The 21,040-nt window shown below is 39.5% G+C and overlaps 1 protein-coding gene across 1 annotated transcript in view; it reads left to right on the top strand.

The window, feature by feature from the left end:
- MCHR2 (melanin concentrating hormone receptor 2) overlaps positions 1-17,222 on the top strand; it is a 229,736-nt gene extending 212,514 nt beyond the window's left edge. Inside the window, exon 6 of the mRNA XM_063441312.1 lies at positions 16,840-17,222. Coding sequence (XP_063297382.1) covers positions 16,840-17,164 — 325 coding nt within the window. The 3' untranslated portion in view covers positions 17,165-17,222. The remainder of the gene's footprint in view (positions 1-16,839) is intronic.
- The last annotated feature ends 3,818 nt before the right edge of the window (positions 17,223-21,040 follow it).

The raw sequence follows: 21,040 nt of genomic DNA on the forward strand, positions 1-21,040 counted from the left end.
TCCTCTGGAGTGCTCTCCTCACTTCTTGTATATATACCTCCGCTTGCAGCACCGAGGCTTTTTTTGGGATCCACTTAAAGGTAGAGTGCCAGATTTTGAACATTTTGTATATATATATATATATATATATATATATATATATATATATATATATATATATATATACAGAAAGCTTGGCACTCACCACTTTAAACAAAAAATGCTTCTTGCACCCTGATGCAAACCCACGTTATAAATACATTTCCTAAAATGCACTCAAAGGCTTTTTCCAATCACTGTGTTAATTTAACATACACAAAGTTTCGACCCCTGTGGGTCTTTCTCAAGATCAGTTATACAGTGTGCAAATTAACTATATATAGATGAAAATAAAGTGACTTACCGATCTTTGTGTGACCCCCTGTGCGACCTAACCCCTAACTGCTCATGCAGGACACGTGAAACCAGTATGTAGGTGAGCACATCCGGGTTGGGTAGCTAATACATTTTAAGTGTTGGATTCTCTCAGCAGAGTAAATGTTTATTCTAGTTACAATTTTCCCATATGGGTTTATTCACTAAACACCATATAAACCCAGGTGAAAATGATTAAATTCATTAATGGTAATTCACATTCTCATCTAAAGCCAAATAGAGTCTGAATTTAGTTAACAAATTTGATATCTGAAAAAAAAAATTGGTTCTTTTGCATCCAGATCCCAAACAAAGTACAAGTATTCACAAAGCATCAGTTTTTAAATTAATAAGGTCTGATTGCATCCAGCAGGATGCACGTTCACAAGTTAGTGTTCACTTGCTGCCATGGAAGCAAATGATAATTTTAATTACTTTTTGCTCCTTGGCACTAGCAGCTATCAGGCAAATAATTATACAACCCATGAGGGTTAATTATGTGGCAGCTGTCCAGCTCTTGCTAGCCAGCTATCACATTAAATTTTTACATAAAATAATTAAGAAAATAAAAAGGCTATGTGGGTCAATAAGACATCCATATTACTATAGGGTAGGTTTAAAACCTCCCTTACTCCCACCTGCATGCACAGATGGGTGCATATATACTAACATGTTAAACCAGTGACTGGGCAGTCATCATTGCATAGGATGAGGCCTGTGAAGTAATAGGGATGGACATAATCCCCCATGCCCCCACCGATGGGCATTGAGTAGGGGACTTTTAAATAAGTAATGGGGAGGGGGTAAAGATCACCTTCCACCCACTTCCCCCACCCATGGCAGCATGTTAGGGCTATTTATCCCCCCTGCCCCCACCTATGTTCAACAAGTGGGGCTATTATAATGTTCAAAAGGAAGAATCTTGTAGTTCCCCAGTCCCCACCAGTTGGTGGCAAATGTGAACCTTAATTATAATAATCAGAATGGAGGAGCTAGTGTCCCCCCACCCATTGGTGGTGGATGGGGGCTCTAATTAATTTAACATGCCATGCACATGCTATTGTCCATCTCCCCAGATATTGTCATATCCAGCCCCAAGAGGCCAGGAGTCCCCTAGCCAGCTGCAATTAGAAATAAATGAGCCTACCTAACCCCCTCACCTGAATAATTATGATGGGGAAATACATTTAATATCTATACATTGAAAATTATACTTAGCCATCTGAAGTCTTCTCTCTTCTAACTTTTCTTACCTTCAGCCTCAGAGGCAAAATAAAAATCCACTGTCTTGTTATGCAACTCTTTAAAATTAAAAATAAAACATGATTTTAAAAAATGTAATTAAAGAAAAAATTGTAAAAAAACACAACACAATAAAATGAATCCATAATTCTCCCTGAAAAAGCACACCAGAGACGGACCTCTCACAGTGGGGAGAGCCCTTATAAAGGCTTTGCCACGCTATTGCAGCTATTAAATTTCCCATGCTATAAAAAATCAGTAAGAGCACTAAGATTGGTTGGTTACTAAGGCAGCCAATCAGATCATTCTGACAACCAAGTCTCGAGATGTGCGTGTGTGGGGGCAGAAGGGGGACTATGCCCACCAAGTCTCCATCCCAATGGGAAGGGACCATGCAAGCATTTGTGCACCCCCTCATTACTTATGTGGGGGCATGAGGTGGACTATGTTCATCCCTGTGTTATTTTGCAGGCTCCATCCCCATAAAATCCACTTTTAAAAAAATACAAAGTCAATAATTAGACACATCCCCATCTACCCCATGATAGCTGATGGCATAGGGAGGTTTAATTGGCCACCACAGGAATTGTATTTATTTATAAAACGCTGACTAATAAGCACTGATTAGATGCCACAAAATTACCCCTCGCAGAGCAGAGGTTTTTTTAACTATTTCCACCTAGCAGCTGGCAAGTAGTTCAGATTTTTTAAAGATTTGAAGCCTCTGGGCCAGGATTTAAAGCAGTCTGGATTTCAGCCATCTGGCGGCATTTGGTCTGGTTATAACATAGACCAAATTCAGGCCAATTTGCACCTGAACTACAAAAACAGACATTGTTAAATAACTTGATCAATGTCCAGATTTTGCAGTCTGAATGACCCCATACCAAATGAGGCAAAATCATTTAGCATACTGGGCCATTCAGACTGCAAAATCTAGAATTCAATGAATAACCCCAACAGATTCCAATTCATGTTTGCTTTTCATTAAGCTTAGTAAACCCCCCTTACTCTGCTAAGAAAACCAAGCTCTAAATCTGTAAATATTACTCTTAATTCTACAATCACCAGCTTCTGAGTTTTCCAAAATCATTTTTAGGGTCCTCTTGTGAAACTAGACTGCTAGCTGTGCTTTGTGTCTACAGTGAGTGTGAAGATGAATTGGGTGTACGCTACAGGCCAGTTTTGCCTATTAAAAGTTTTCTTACTCAATGCAATATAGCTAAAATGTCCTTATATATGCCAAGGATATAAATAATACACTGTGTTATTTGTCTACGCCGGTTGAAATTTAAAGGGAAAATTTAGCTTAATTTATTTATAATAAATATAAATGGATGGCTTGGTGAAAATTTGCATTTGCTAACTTTATGCTTATTACGATATAAGTGTCATATTGGTATTCATCGTAATACTACACTTGCTGTGTATCAGCATTAATGTATTCATGAGCTCACATTGCTGTTATAGCCACAATCTTAAATCTTTCGGCTTGTATTTGCAAACTGCAATCTCTTGTCCTAATATTTATATATATAGCTCATACTTTGGAATATATTTTCATTTTGTATTTTGTTTCAACCTCTTAGTACCTCTGTTGTTCTATCATATCATGTGCTCACCTGCTTTTATGTGCACAATTTAAAGTAACACTATAATAAGAGGTAGGCAACCTTTGGGACTCCTTTTGGGCTTAATTTTATTTTAGTTCCCCCTGCACCACCAAAAAAAATAAAGCTATACTCCCACAATGTCACAGAGGAGTCATGGCCTCCTCCACAAATGTTTAGTCCAATACTCCTCATAGAGGAGTTTTACTTATTCAGTGAAGCGCTTCTAGTGGATATAATACTGATATCCTCAATCGGTGGACTTAACCCTGCAATGTAAACATTCTTCTAAAAAACTTCAATGTTTTGCATTCCAGGGTTAAAAGGACAGGGATACTACACCCAGACTGCTTTATTGAGACAAAGTGGTCTGGGTGACTATAGTGCCCCTTCAAGGACTCTTTAAATATAGTAGACATTGCATTAAGGGTACATGGTTTATGGTTGGAATGTGCATGGGCAAAAAAATTGGTTTGGTTTGGAAATTCTAGTAAGTAAAAAATGTGGCTGCTTCGGCAATTTGGACCAATCGCATTCGTTCGATTCGGCACTTCCAAAATTCAGAACTTCGGCTATTCGGAACTTCGGCAATTCGGGACTTTGGCAATTCGGAACTTCAAAATTCGGAACCTCTGTAGGGCTTCCTAACTCTAAACCTAACCCTACTCCTAACCCTAGCACTAACCCTAACCACCACAACCACTTACACATCTATAGGACTCCCAGTGCCTGGACTGCCACCACAACCACTTACACATGTATAGGGCCCCCAGTGCCAGGAATAAGCTAATTGGTCAAGATTCCTGTCATCATTCATGTAATTTTCCCTCCCTCTCTCTTGTTTTGCCACTTTTCAGAAATCTGAAGCAATTCAGGACTTCGGCAATTCTGGACTTTGGAAATTTGGTTAGGTACGGCACTTCCAACCTTCGGCACTACGGAAATTTGGCATTTCGGCACTTCGGACATTTGGAAGCATCCGAACATCCAAATTGCCAGAAATTTGGCCGAATTTGCAACGAAACAAATTGCACATGTCTAGTTTATAGACTTTCATTAACATTGATAACACTAAGGGAACATATTTGAATGCCTCTCTTTAAAAATTATTTAATTCAAGGGACACACTAGGCACCATCACTAGTGGTTATGCTGTGGTGGTTATGGTGTCAGTGCCTGAAGTACATGGCAACAAGTACATTACAGTTACAGTCATCTTGTGGAGCTTATTACTCTCAACGTAGTAAAAAACATGGGAAATGTGTAAGCATTGAGGCCTCATCGCTCATTGTAGCGGAAGGCAGTAAGCCTGTCCTGCAAAATGTCTATGTGACTGTATTCGTTCTATTTTTTCCTATGTTGAAATTGCTATTCGTCTATTTAATATGTGAATTGTGTGTTATTCGGTAGTTTCCATCCGTACTATATACTTATGGAAACTACCGAACGGAGGGACCACCCCGGAGAGAAGTGTGCCAGCAATTAAGGTTCACATTCTTTCCAAACCGCAAGTTAACCGGCTCATTAACATTGTATCTGGGTGGCCGCCATTCGGCATGCGTACACGTGGCGGCGGCCATCTTACGCATGAAAATCTCAGCGGTGTTTGGTCGTCGAGTGTCTGGAACTCAAATCGGACACTCAAACAACCGAACACCGCTGAGACCTCCAGAGCTCCGTAACTGCCGAACGGAGAGACATAACAAATCCCCATTCGGTAGTAACAAAGTACCGAACGAGGGAATCACTATCCATGTGAATTAAAGTATAGATGGCAATTATAAAGGTCCGTTTTAACTGCCGAACGGAGACCGACCGCAGGGCCCAATCTCATGGAACCCTTTTCGGATACCAACTCGTGTGCGGTCGGTCAAACTTCACCTTCCCGTAACTACCGAACCACTGGTCCGATCTGGGTGAATTTTGGATATTATATTCACCCAGATCAGGGCTACCTAGCGGTACCCTAATATTAAGGTTATATGATGGTTTAGGGGTACATCCAGGTTTGGGGTAAAGTACTGTACAAGTTAAGGGGATTATGACTCACTCTGAGGAGAGGAGAGGTGTGGGAGGTAACAAGCACTGTATTGGTTACTGTCCTAATTACTGTAGTTCCCTCCCTTGCATGGGAGCAGGCTTTATAAGAAACCTTGTAATAAACGATTGTCAGTTCTACTCCTGAAACTGTGTGTCGTCCAGTTATTGGGAGTGCTGTGGGGATATTGCTGTACCTTTTTGCCTGCTGGAAACTCTGCTGTGGATTTACTATTGACTTGTTCCTGAGCCTCCCTGGGATCCAAAGTGGAGAATAGCTGTGAGAAATCAGCTCTCCGCTACACTCATTAGGAGACATTATTGTAATATGCAATTTATTCTTATTTTAAGTGTAGTTATCTTTTAATCCTGTAAAGTTTTGCAGAGACACTGATTTCTGTAAATGCAGAAGTCTGACATTCACAGCTACCTGTAAATTTACTAAGTAATAATGGGGGAAAACCTATTGATCCCCCTCAGCCCCCACCCGCTGCCATAAGTAATTGGGGGGAAACCAATCAGAGTGCTCTGACAGGTAAATCTTTAGTCTTTCCTTGAACCTGCAGAGGTCAGTCTGCGTGGAGCCCTATCCCTGGGTGAAGATGGATTAAATTTTATTCTTGGGGAAAAAAAATGTCGCCATGTTTTGTATTTTTTGTATTTTTTTCTTTTATTAAATTGACAGGATTTATGGATTTGTATTTGTCTTTTTTTGGGGTCAAAACATAAGATTGAAGTAAAAAAATAGACATCTAATGGTAAGTATGAATGTTACCATTAGTTTCCCTCTCCCTCCCATTATTACTTAGATTCCCCACCCGCCGGCAATAGGTTTCCCCCATTTTTAATCAATCAACCTATGCATTCAACTGAATGCACGAATGGCTCATTCTTTTGATGAGCCATTTGTTGTTTCTGCTCACTCCCATCATATCTGATGGGAGTTAGCCAAACTAACAAATAAACACTAAAAGAATGAGACATTTGTGCGTTCAGATGCACGAGTGGATCATTGATTCAGTGCTCATTCATTAGTTCATCTCACACCCATCAGATATGTTGAAGTTGAGCAGAAACAACGAATGGCTCAACAAATGCAGTCGGATGAAGCATTCGACCTTTTGAATTACAGACAGTGTAATACAAAAGGACAAATGGGAATTGTGAATGAATGAACAAATGAATGGCACATTGAAAACTTTCATTCAGTGCCCATTAGTTTGTTCATTCCTCTCCCCCTTTCATTATTCAGTATACGGACAAACGTCCGAAAATGCCAAATTTTGCTTGAAAATACATTCGTCCGAATATGAATGCCTAAGTCTAAAGGATTTATATTTTAAAGTATACTTTAAATGCAAGGTATAGTCATTATATTAATCTTGATATGATCTTTATCGTATAGCATGTTTAGATAATGTATGTGTGTATATATATATATATATGTATTAAGGCCTTTTGGCCTGTAATTGTGGGAGGGGCGTATGACTCACCTTCTACCTACTTAAGGGACACCCCTTACCTGGCTCCATACCGTTCGAGGTCAGCGCTGCATCCTGAATCCACTTCCGGTTTACGGATGGCGCCATCTTGCTTTTCGAAAAAACCCGCGGTTCGTTGGTGTTAGCTGTGTCCAGGAAACTCCTTACAGGTTTTTTCCGCCCGTCCAGCCACGCACAAAACCCGGTCTTCGTCGCTGACCAAGTCCACAGGACTTCCAAATCGTAAGTCCGTCGCCCGGATCACTTCCCACGGCGTCGCGATTTTAAATGGCCTTACTTTACGGCCACACGCTTTACGGCCTAGCCACAAGCACATTAACCCTCTGGCTTCCGGCAATTTTTCACTATATATCTATGTACTGACAACAGTAAGCGCTTATATGTAGCAATCTTACCCAGATTCCTTTCTCCCTCATATCAGTATCTAGACTTTGTTTTTTCCATGTCTCTATTTACTTTATAAAGATTACGTTTACTGGCATATGAATATAGCATATCCTTCCTATTATATATTTTAATATAAGGGTTATATAGGTTATTGATGTTATTCAGATTGGACTATTAGTAATATTATAATGGTTTCATGTTATACATATATGAAGTTTAAAGTTTAAACAACTTTACATTATTTTATATATCTCACACAAGCACTTATATTAAATATTTTATGTTTTAATATAATCCATTAGAAGATTACACTTCTAACACACCATGTACACACGTTCTCTTACATGGCACGCACATATGCTGACTTTTTCTTTATGTACTCAAAACTACATACACAAGAACTCGGTCCAAAAAATCTCATAAACTTTCGGGTTGAATCACACGACTTGATTCAACCACTCATACGTCATTTTTCTGTTTTAAAAAGAATGTTATAATTATTACTTTCCTCATACATTACCTCTTTTAGGGCTTACATTTCAATACCTAAGATAGACTATATTATTACTAACATTCACCATATTAGACTACAAACACTAGCAAGCATACGCATTACTCTTGTCACCATAGAGACATATTATACACAACAAGACACCCGGGTATCAGGGTCATACCACATATATGACCAGTTAGGTAACTACCATTCATTAAAATTTACCTTACATATGTCTATATATCAACTCACTACAGCTATTTAGTCTAAATTGGTATCAAAGGATCCAATTCTCACACTTTGTATATCTTGTTTCTAAACCCTTTAGGTTTTCCAGGTTTTTCTATACCTGTCGCTTATCAAACACATACATACTACCAGGTACGTTAAGCCTGCTCACGCCGTATATCACATACGGTTCCATCTCTACATAGGACTTAGAGTACTGGCAATTTTAGGGGTTATAGGCCCAAATAGGTATCTCCCCTCTGGGCTTTCTGCCTATCGTTTACTGGTCCGCGAGGCCAACACCCCGCCTCAACGTTTCGGAGGTAATGCCCCCCGGGCCACACATAAGTCAGCCGCCTCGCAAATTATAGAGAGGGCGTCACCTGTCACTCCCTTCCCCTGTTTTCTTTTATTGTCACCGAGAGGCCTACGAACTCCTGCCGCTACGTTGGGCGGCCTCAATAACCCCTCGCGCCAACGCATAGATAGAGCCTCTCACAGCCACTTGGCAACTAGCAGGGCCTCACCTGTCACCAAAGAACAAGATTAATGTTTCGCCTTACCCGGCATAATTAGCCTGCCAGTACATCCCCTGGGGTTTTTCCACGGTAATTTATATTTTGTCATCTAGTATGTCTCAAGAAGGGGTAGAGGATTTCTCCATCCCGAGTACTCCGGCCAGAGCAAACACCCCATCACAGGAGGAGGATATGGCTAGCCCAGCATCTTTCAGGTCGTGGACTATCCCTCGCATCACTAGCGAACTCAGGAGATGACAAATCCCTTTTCCGGCAACAGCAAGGAAAGCAGAACTTTACAAGTTACTGCACACCTCAACCGATAACAGGGACGCCGGGGAGGGATCTAGCCAGTCTAACCCAGGAGACATACATGGCATGCTCACATCCCTCATGGCGTCCATGAGCAAGGTCATTTCTAGGCTGGAAACACTTGAATCGGTCACTACAGCCCTCACCATGGCTGGAACGGCCACGGCAATCCCCACAGCAGTGGTGGAGTTGCAATCAGTCTCTCCAGCCATCACCTCGGATGACCAAGAGGTTCACCCTGCCCACATGATACCTGAACACCTCAAAAGATATCCTGGAAGGTAAAGATGTCAATCTGGCCTCACTACTAATTGCCTGCCAGGATATAGTGGAACATAAGACATACGCTTATGACGATATTTCTGTGGTGGTAAAATTGAGGGATGCACGATTAAATAGGAAGCTTACTATTCCAGAATTTGTTTTAGCTTTTGGCATTTATCGTGATGTGATTTGTACGGTATATCCCCACAGACATGAGGAGTTTGACTTATATATGCACAGGCTGGTGGACCTGGGCAACAAATATGATGGGTCAGCTTTCTATGACTACCATAGATCCTTTTCTGCCAAAGTGTCTGGTGCCTTCTCAAGTACGGGACAAGGTCCAATTGGAGCAAGATTGATACAGTCATTTTCTGCAGACACTTTGCAGGTCTGAGAACACCAGCCTGTGCATACTGCTCCTCCATTGCCCATAATGCCAATTTTTGTCCAACCACTGCAAACGAACCTACTACCTCACAGGGCACTGGTTCCGCTGGTTCAGCAGAGAAAACGCCCAAAGATAAACTGGGTCGTCCTATCAAGTTTTTGGGGAAATCCCAAATATGTAATAATTTCAATGTCGGTGCATGTAATTACAGTGGTTGTAAGTTATTGCATATATGTTCAAAATGTTTTAGGGCACATGCGAAAGAAAACTATGTGTCCGAATAAAATGTACCCTAAGCAATACTTAACGGATATAAATATTTCTGTACTCACGGCATTACTGTCACAACATCCATCTAGACATTTGGTAGACTTCATCATCACTGGTCTATCACAAGGATTCCATACTGGTCTAATACACATGCCTTCAGGGATCCTTGAATGCCCTAATTTACAATCTGCACAACAAAACCCTACAGCGGTCAGCGCACTTATAGCCAAAGAAGTGGCAGAGGGCTTCTTATTAGGACCCTTTCAGTCCCCTCCTTTTACCACATGGAGGACAAATCCCATTGGTATTGTCACGGGGAAATCTTCCCACAAACAAAGACTTATCATCGATCTGTCTGCACCTCACATCTCAGCCACACCTAGTCTGAACTCCCTTATCCCCTCTGAGGAATTTGCTCTTCAATACTCCACCATAGATCATGCCATTACGGCTATCATGCAGGCAGGGGTCGGAGCATGGCTCAGCAAGACTGACATAACAAATGCTTTCAAATTATTGCCTATCCACCCTACACTATGGCACCTGCATGGCATTAAGTGGGCCGGGAACTACTACTTTTCTCACGCTTAACGTTTGGTTCAAAAAGTAGTCCGGCCATTTTCGACGTATTCGCTGAAACACTATGCTGGTTATTGTTAAATGTAGCCAGATGCCCTACAGTTATACACTACCTGTATACATAGTTACATAGTTACATAGCTGAAAAGAGACTTGCATCCATCAAGTTCAGCCTTCCTCACATATGCTTTTGCTGTTGATCCAAAAGAAGGCAAAAAACCCAGTCTGAAGCGCTTCCAATTTTGCAACAAACTAGGAAAAAATTCTTTCTTGACCCCAAAATAGCAGTCAGATGTCTCCTTGGATCAAGCAGCTATTATCCCACTAATTAGAAATTGTATCCCTGTATGTTATGTTTTTGCAAGTATTTATCCAATTGCAATTTAAACATCTGTATAGACTCTGACAAAACCACCTCTTCCGGCAATGAATTCCATATCCTTATTGCTCTTACTGTAAAAAAACCTTTTCTTTGCCTTAGATGAAATCTCCTTTCTTCAAGCCTAAATGTGTGACCTCGTGTCCTATGTATAGCCCTGTTTGTGAATAGATTTCCAGATAATGGTTTGTACTGGCCCCGAATATATTTGTATAATGTTATCATATCCCCTCTAAGGCGCCGTTTTTCCAAACTGAAGAGATTTAAATGTTTTAACCTTTCTTCATAACTAAAATGCTCCATTCCTTTTATCAATTTTGTAGCTCGTCTCTGCACTTTTTCTAGTGCCATGATATTGATGTAGATTAATTTAGAAATAAACAAATATGTTTAAATGTCTATCTGTTCCTGTCCAAATCTGAGATGATTAAATTGCGTATACGCAGAAGTAAGTTCACACTGACACATGGAGTTCAGGTTAAAAGCACTTCAGAAAATTTAATGGCATCTGGGCAAAAAACAGGCTTGCAGGCCCTTATAAGACCAAAATGACATCATCATTGAATATCAGATAATAACAAATAAACATCATTAATTGGATTAAATGTTAAGTTGCTATGTCAATGTCCACCCATCAATATTATTAATTAATGATGTTTATTTGTTATTATCTGATATTCAATGATGATGTCATTTTGGTCTTATAAGGGCCTGCAAGCCTGTTTTTTGCCCAGATGCCATTAAATTTTCTGAAGTGCTTTTAACCTGAACTCCATGTGTCAGTGTGAACTTACTTCTGCGTATACGCAATTTAATCATCTCAGATTTGGACAGGAACAGATAGACATTTAAACATATTTGTTTATTTCTAAATTAATCTACATCAATATCCTTCTTTAGAACAGGTGCCCAAAATTGCACAGCATATGATTTCTTACTGATCGAAGAGAATATTTCCCCACCCAGTAGCCTCATAGAAACCATCAGTTTTTTTAAACAGGTGGGCGTCCCAGTTTCCCCCACCAAAACTGAAGGACCAGGTACAGTCATCACTTTCCTAGGAATCATACTAGACTCAGCCAACAGGCAAGCCAGCCTGCCACGCACCAAGATAGAGAACATTCTTACCAACATCAACCTCTACTTACACCTCGGTACTTGCAACCACAAAGAATTGCAATCTCTACTTGGGTCACTGAATTTTGCCATGCGCATTATACCTCAAGGCCGGGCTTTCATCTCACGGCTCCTACACATGTTCCCACTGTTTAGCAATGATGCACACAGGTTACCCCTGGATACCCAGGCCACGGCAGACCTACTTATGTGGAGAAACTTTTTAACCACCTGGAATGGGAAAAGCATGTTCCTCCCTAAATTGTCTGACTCCTCACCTACCATCTGGTCAGATGCGGCATCTACCACAGGTTTTGCAGCAATTTACGGGAATGAATGGCTTTGAGGTAGTTGGCCTCCAGAGGTTCAGGACCTGGAGAGTTTTTCCACTATCTCAGCTCTATTTGAGATATATCCCATTGTGGCAGCTGCCGTGACATGGGGGCATCTATGGGCAGGTTCTTCAGTACGTTGCTACTCAGACAACCAAGCAACATGCCACATCATAAACAAAGGTCGATCCAAATCACTGTCCATTATGAGGCTCTTGAGGAAACTCACCTGGCTGGCTGCGTGTCACAATTTCTTCTTGTTTTGTGTGCATGTCCCAGGTGTATGCAACACGGCGGCTGACCATTTGTCTTGTTTCAATTTACAGGCTTTTCGAAAAATACTTCCATCAGCTGCACACACAGCCACAACCACTCCACCTTTCCACCAGCTAGTAATGGACTACACGCTATAATGCAACATAGCAGGACATTGTCACAATTAGCACTATCCTCCAATACCCGGAAGACCTATGACAGGGCTTTCCTTCTATTCAAAAGATTTCTGTCATCACACAATATCGCACAACCTTTCATTATGACATCCTTGTTGGGTTTTGCTTCCTTTTGCCACCTCAAACTCAAGTTATCATACAACACAATCAAGCTATATCTAACAGGCATACAACATCACATTCTAACATTACAACCAAGCAACACAAGTTTCATGTCCTCCTACCAGATCAAAAATATCCTTAGGGGTATTCAGAGATCCGAACCCCCACATATTGTGCAAAGGCTACCCATAGACGTCAATATTCTAAAAGATCTATCCAAACTACTAGATTTAAAACCCTTTGCCAACAACACAAACCTTGCTATTAAAACCGCCATATATGTGGCTTTTTATGGGTTTTTAAGACCAAGAGAATTTACCGCCATCAACACAACCCAGTCCACTCACATTCTGCTTCACACACACTTAACAAAACACATGGATTACTATATCTTGGCTCTGCATCACTCCAAAACCAATCAACACGCACCTCCGGTAGAGGTTAGATACTATCCTACCCACAACGAGTGGTGCCCCGTCACATTACTGGACACATATACCCAGGTTTTACAAGCATCACCATCTCAACCACTTTTCTGTCTACAAGATTCGGTACTCACTACCACCACCTTCATGACCCACGTCAGGTCATTACTTACACAACTAGGCCTAAAAGCAACTAACTATTCGGGCCACTCCTTCCGCATAGGAGCAGCCACTACAGCGTCCAGTGCAAACATTCCAGTACATGTTATCAAGTCACTAGGGCGCTGGAAGTCTTCTGCATACTCTAGATACATACCTAACCCAGTACAAGAAGTTAGAAATGCCTTTCAAGATATGTCTGGTTAAAGTATGTATATTGCTCGTTTCATAATAAATTAGATTTTCTACTTTTGCCCTCTTTATTTACAGGCCTACCTCATCATCGGTTCCGGCACACCACAATGCTCTTTTAATACCATCCCACACCTATCAGTGTTTGTATCTTCTGTACTATCATGAGCCCTTAACACAAGTATTAAGGCCTTTTGGCCTGTAATTGTGGGAGGGGCGTATGACTCACCTTCTACCTACTTAAGGGACACCCCTTACCTGGCTCCATACCGTTCGAGGTCAGCGCTGCATCACCCTCCCACCCACTCCTCTTCATCAACTCCTTTTTCTTACATTTCTTCTTGGTGGGCCCTCTTTATTTACAGGCCTACCTCATCGTCGGTTCCGGCACACCACAACCGACTTGCTCTTTTAATACCATCCCACACCTATCAGTGTTTGTATCTTCTGTACTATCATGAGCCCTTAACACAAATACATATATATATATATATACATATATATATATATATATATATATATATATATATATATGCAGTATTTCCCAGCACACACACTCAACGTTTTATAAAGTGCCGGGTGCTCACAAAGCCATAGCCAAAAAATATAAAAAGTAATAAATGTAGGCTTGCACTCACGGTCTTGTAGGTGGATAAAATTTCCTGTTTATTTCAATTCATTAAAACATGGTTGCTGCCATTATCGTCAACGTTTCAGCCACTCCTGTGGCTTTCATCAGGACCAATTCAGCATAAAAAATGAATGGCTTTGAGGTAGTTGGCCTCCAGAGGTTCAGGACCTGGAGAGTTTTTCCACTATCTCAGCTCTATTTGAGATATATCCCATTGTGGCAGCTGCCGTGACATGGGGGCATCTATGGGCAGGTTCTTCAGTACGTTGCTACTCAGACAACCAAGCAACATGCCACATCATAAACAAAGGTCGATCCAAATCACTGACCATTATGAGGCTCTTGAGGAAACTCACCTGGCTGGCTGCGTGTCACAATTTCTTCTTGTTTTGTGTGCATGTCCCAGGTGTATGCAACACGGCGGCTGACCATTTGTCTTGTTTCAATTTACAGGCTTTTCGAAAAATACTTCCATCAGCTGCACACACAGCCACAACCACTCCACCTTTCCACCAGCTAGTAATGGACTACACGCTATAATGCAACATAGCAGGACATTGTCACAATTAGCACTATCCTCCAATACCCATATATTATATATATGTATATATATCACTTTTCCGATCTAATATTTGATTATCCATGCATTTGGTTTTAGAACATACTTGTATTACACACATGTCATGTGTTCTTAAGGTGTTAAATGTGTTTTAGGTCATTTATGTTTCTAAACTTTGGAGCAAAGACATGGTTAATTTACCAGGGATGATATACTCAGACTAACTAAAGGCAGTTATTTGCCATGTTGCCTGCAATAAGGATTATAGGATTAACCTTATCTATATGTGCAAAGACCAATATAAATACCGATGGACGCATGTGTCAGAATAATTTAATTAACAATTTCAGGAAATGGGAATAAATTTAAATTATTCATAAGACAAGAAAATCCTTGGTAAAAGTTTTTGTAATAAAATTAATCAGTACCTTTCTTAATTAGCAAATGTTACACTCACTAAATCAGATTGGAGAATGTTAAATCCATATGTGTGAGTTACCTGAGATAAAAAGAAACATTTATAAAATAATAACAAAGAGAGGAGAGGATCACTCGATTGAAACACACCATTTTGTATAAATACCCTTTCTCTCTTAAATTCACTCTCGAATTTATTTCACATATTAAACTTTACTACTCTTACTCACTATTCTCTCGACAATCTGAAGTCCAGCCATCTAACCATTTTCCAAGTAACTTTTCTGTCAAAACTGAATTTCTTATCTATTGAAAAGGGAAGGAAAACCAACAACTAAGTGGTAATTCTAAATGATATTATGTTTATATTTTGTATAAGTATAAATATTATCTGAGGTAACATTTTGAATAATTTATTCTTTTGGGGGAAAATAGTCTCTGTATACTTAAAATCTGTGTCTGTAGTTCAGATTGAAAATATGCAATAATTTTTTAAGTTATTAAGCCTATAATTATTGATACATTTGTTTGTTGGAATTCAGATTCTTAATTTGCTTAGTGTAGACACAGAAGTTATTTAAAATTGTCCAGGTATTTTCTATTGAAAACTTGTTGACAATATTTTATTGGTTTTTATTGTCAATTTGCAATCACAAACTTAGAGAGATTTCTTGCTGAGTGCATTGAAACAAGTTAATTTGGTTTGCAACCATTTGTGGAAATAGTTGGATAATATTTGAGGTTGTCTATGCTTGTTTATTGCAGGAGATATGGTAATATGATACCCTGTCATATTATGGTTAAGAAAATTAAATGTTAATGCATATGTTATGTTGAGTTATTGCAGTTGTTGGTGATACATTCTTTGAGCCAGTAGCTACATTGCTCATTATCTAGATTTTAGGGTCTACTCTGGAAATTATATTATGACATGTCTGAAACAATTTATTTGTTACATGCTGTATGATCACTGATTATGTTATTATATTATTGGTGGTGTCACAATAAATTATGTTTTAAGTAAATATCATTATTGCTTGTTATATTTATTGACTTATAAAAGTAAGTTGAACTACAAGAATTTAGAATTAGAGATACCATAGTAGGGATGTCTTTAAGTTAAAATTGTGGACGTGACCATATAATAATTAATATTGCCATATTAATATTCATATTAATAATTATTAATATTTTTATATTAATACATGTGTTTATTTTCCATAAATTTCACTAAATATATATTTTTTATATGTCCCACCATTATCCCTACATATTCTAGCATACCACTGGTGCTCCTCACTTTCTCAGACTGTGATGCGGTCACATTGAAAACAAACACAACTAAATAGCACAAATTCTGAATTCAATAAAATTTGCTGTCATCAAAACAATTGCAGTCAATTTAATTTCATATACACATTCCCAACTCAATGAGCATTTCTCTGGAACGCATCAATCTTAACTCAACCTCCTTGAGGAATGTACAATCCATATTTGCCTCACTGATCCTGTGCATAAATACATTACCCTATGTTGCCTCTTCAGATAGTAGTCATTATGCAATATTTCATAACACTACCGTTATTTTTTTATAGCCAATTTTAATATCAAAGTAAAATAAGACGAGCAGAAATCTATATTGTATTACTAGACATGTAGCTAAACTTTCATGCTATTAATTATGTTAAGCTCTTTTTTATAATCATTGTATATTTAATGGCTGAATAAGGGCATCTAATTGGAAATAGGTATGTGATAATTATATGTAGCCTCAATATCATTTACTTATGTTATTAGAAGTGTAAACTGTGTAATATCTTACAAACTTGTGCTCTTTTCTTTCTTTTAGTTACAACAACAGTTTGCCTAGACAGAGAGTCCTGCGGCTTACCAAAATGGTCCTTGTGTTGGTGGGAGTATTCATAGTCAGTGCTGCCCCGTATCATGTGATACAGATTGTAAACCTTCATATATCTAAACCATCACTGATTTTCTATGTGAGCTACTACTGCTCTATTTGTCTCAGCTACGCAAGCAGTGGGATCAATCCTTTTCTTTATGTTCTGCTTAGTGGAAACTTTCGCAAAAGACTAACTGAATGTACAAAAGTCAGAATAAAAATGTCAGAACGTGAACTGAACAATATTGATAATACTCTGAAATCCAGCTTTTAGTTTTTTTTTTTATAAACCAGTTATAATGATGATGTATATATGTATATGTTCTAGACAAGTGTGGTTTAATATTGCTAGTGTAAGGCAGAATAAGATAGAACAATATAAGACACCTATATATATATATTGGTACATGAAGCTTAAAGAACTGAATGTAGATAGTGTTTTATAATTCAGTATAAATATAATGTTATATGTATACTTATGCAGGGATAAGAGTGTACAAATGTGTAAATACTTAAAGGAACACTATAGTCACCTAAATTACTTTAGCTAAATAAATCAGTTTTAGTGTATAGATCATTCCCCTGCAATTTCACTGCTCAATTCACTGTTATTTAGGCTTTAAATCATTTTGTTTCTGTTTATGCAGCCCTAGCCACACCTCCCCTGATTGACAGAGCCTGCATGAAACAAAAACCGGTTTCACTTTCAAACAGATGTAATTTACCTTAAATAATTGTATCTCAATCTCTAAATTGAACTTTAATCACATATAGGTGGCTCTTGCAGGGTCTAGCAAGCTATTAACATAGCAGGGGATAAGAAAATCTTAATTAAACAGAACTTGCAATAAAGAAAGCCTAAATAGGACTCTCTTTACAGGAAGTGTTTATGGAAGGCTGTACAAGTCACATGCAGGAAGGTGTGACTAGGGTTCATAAACAAAGGGATTTAACTCCTAAATGGCAGAGGATTGAGCAGTGAGGCTGCAGGGGCATGTTCTATACACCAAAACTGCTTCATTAAGCTAAAGTTGTTCAGGTGACTATAGTGTCCCTTTAAAGTTACAAGATCCACCATATTTTCAGGGACACATATAACTCAGCTCATGGGAAGGGTTGCCTTATAGTATGTCGAATTCAGAAGACGGTGTATATGTATAAGTAATTAGGCATGAAGAATACTGCAGAATATGCATTATACTTACTGCATACTTACTGCATGGCAAACCTTTTCATGTATACAAAATACTAATATTTTAACTGAAAGATCGTATAATAACTAACTTTATTCAATTGATTTTCATGCTTAAATACACTCTGAACCCACTTGATCAAATTACATCTTCTAAAACTTTTTGTAAATTTGCATAACAAACACAGGTATAAAAATACTGTATAATAGTAGAGTAGAATGTCTTGAAAATAAATTAAACAATAAGTTTAAAAATATCTATTTATTTTTTAAATATATGGCCTTATAAGCCTTAATTAAATATGAGAAATTGATAATAGTTTGTTTTGTTATTTTTTTTTTACATTATAAATCTGTCCTGTAAACTAAGTCAATCTATTATTTAACAAAAATCGAGCATCTTTATGTTTCAGGATAAGGGTTTTAAACCTTTGTCACCCCACTTTTTTGAAGTTTACCCTTTATAATTCTGTGAGAATTTAAAATCTTAGGTGATGTAGTCAAATTGTAGATTATACTAGCTTTAGTGTAACTATAATCTTAATTTTATTAATGACAGGAGGCTTCATATTTGCTTAAGTCTCTCTTTACTAGAACTCCACAGCAGCACATTAACATAGAGATAAAAACACCAGAGACATAAAAATCAGGAATCTATAAAAGGCTTCTCCCAACTATCTATTTCCTCTTTCACGCTGCAACATATAAAGTACATGAACAATACACCACAAATACAATAACAGAATTAACAAACATAACATAACGATGAATGCCATGCGAACTTGAAACCGTGGAACCAGTGGGTGAAGCCTTGACCTTTATCCTGTAGAGTAGTTGGATCTAAGAACTGTAGCCAAACCATTAAACTGAAACGAGACAAACAGAGTCGAAAACACTGACTAGCGAATGAAATGTACTGAGAAAACATGAATCCCCATCGTAAATACGGACAGTATAAAATCCCAGATAGTGAAAAAACCTGAATCTCCATCATAAAATACTGACGGTACCGTATCCCAGATAAACCCCAACTCCCCCAGATAACCAACCTAACCCAGGAGACCAGGTTAATAAACAACAAGTCAGTCAAACCAGCAAACAACAAGGGGAGGGAGAAACTGGGAGCAAAATATTTGCCTCCTGTCATTAATAAAATTAAGATTATAGTTACACTAAAGCTAGTATAATCTACAATTTTATAGCATGACAGGAGGCTTCATATTTGCTGTTTTAACGCTCAGACAGCAAATACCAAAGAAACACGATCTGCCGTACCGATCTAAACTCTATGAAGATAGCTCCTCGTAACCAGCAGGAAAGCGTACAATGTCTTGGAGAAAAACACCCGCCATGTCGATACCTGAAGTCGCCGTGTTACGGACTGAAGTGAACTGAAAAAACCTATACGCCCCGCCAATGCCAACCACAAAAAAGCGGTACATGAAGGGCAAGAAAAAGGGAAGAACCATTTAAACAAATGGTGACGTCGAACACCGCCTAAAGGTGGGAGCGCTACCAAAGTAAGAATATGACCCTCGGGTCTGACTAAGGCTGATAGACAACTAAGGTCCGAACTGCCGAATCCATCTGAAAGAAAAACAAGGTATAATAACTGAAATAAATCCAGAATCAGTGAATGGGCAAAACCCGACAGAACCCAACATAGGAGCATGACAAAAATGCTTGTACCCCCTGGGGAGATGAATACCCGTCCTCAGGAATCGTAAAGGGAATTCTAAGCAGAGCGAGGCCCACCGACAACAGTCGTACGCGCTACCTAATCTAATTAATATGGCAGTCCCCGGTAATAAAGTGACCGAACAATACCCGAACCCTGTAAAAGCAGTAGCAAAATTAGGAGATCCAACTACGTTAGGGTCACCATGCAGACAAAAGTCTCACAATCTCCGAGATCAAATGAACAAATGTCCAGGGAATCCAGGAACTAGGTTCGACTCTGCCTAAACGGAGATCATAATTCCAAAGTACCAGCAGACCGAGGCACCTGTAGAAAGGTCCTGAGACCAAACAAACGAAGGAGACTCATCCGCATCTCCGTGTCGAACACTCCTGGAGGGAAGAGTCCATCGCTGAGCAAACGGGTCCGTCATCCAGCCGAACTGGTCGGGGGCTGATGGGTCCTCCTCCGTGGACTAAAGTCTTGATGCCGGGTCCTCCCAGAGAAAACTATTCCATATGTACGAGAACTCGGGCAGAGGAGAACGTAGGGGTCTCCCCCTTGCATGCAATCTGCCCTCCAGGACTCCACTCCTTGAGATGTAGAGGAGGTCGATATTTCCCTGGTTGAAAAAAACGAAATCCAGGGACTCTAACAAGGGAAAACGCAGGGAGCGTCTGACCTTTCAGCCTGGGAAGTACCTCGCAGGGGGTCCGGCAAGCCCGTCCAGGTAGACCGTACAGCAAGATGTCCTATATCGATGAAGAGTCGCATCCGGGTCCCAACGCGTGGAAAACGAGAAAGATCTCTTCAGATAGTTCTGGTATTCCTGAATGTCCTCAATTCCTCCCAACCAGGTTGTATTGTCGCTAAATGGCTGATGCACAAGATACCTATCTCACCAGGGAGAAAATAGAGGCCACCTTACCAGAACTGGGCCCTGCGGTCCCTAGAAGTTTCTTGAGGGCCACGTCTAATTCACAGTAACTAATGAATATACGTTCAAACTTAGACTCGTGCCGGGACTCCGAGGGGCTCAAATCCCTTTATCCCAAGCACCTTCGGCGGTCCAAACTGCATTTAGGATAGGGTCGTCTGCCACCCCATACTCGGGGCCCCGTCTGGGATGTCATCCGAAAGTGGAGGAAAGTGTGAAATTCCGGGTCAAGGGTCCAATCCCCTATAAAAGGTATGGGATGGAGCTGGGATAAGCCTCCATGAAGTACTTCCATGTAAAAAAGGACAGCTCTTACACAACTCACTCGTGTAGCGGAGAACAA

This window comes from Pelobates fuscus, chromosome 2 (assembly GCF_036172605.1).
Source record: "Pelobates fuscus isolate aPelFus1 chromosome 2, aPelFus1.pri, whole genome shotgun sequence".
In the NCBI taxonomy this organism is placed as follows: Eukaryota; Metazoa; Chordata; class Amphibia; order Anura; family Pelobatidae; genus Pelobates; species Pelobates fuscus.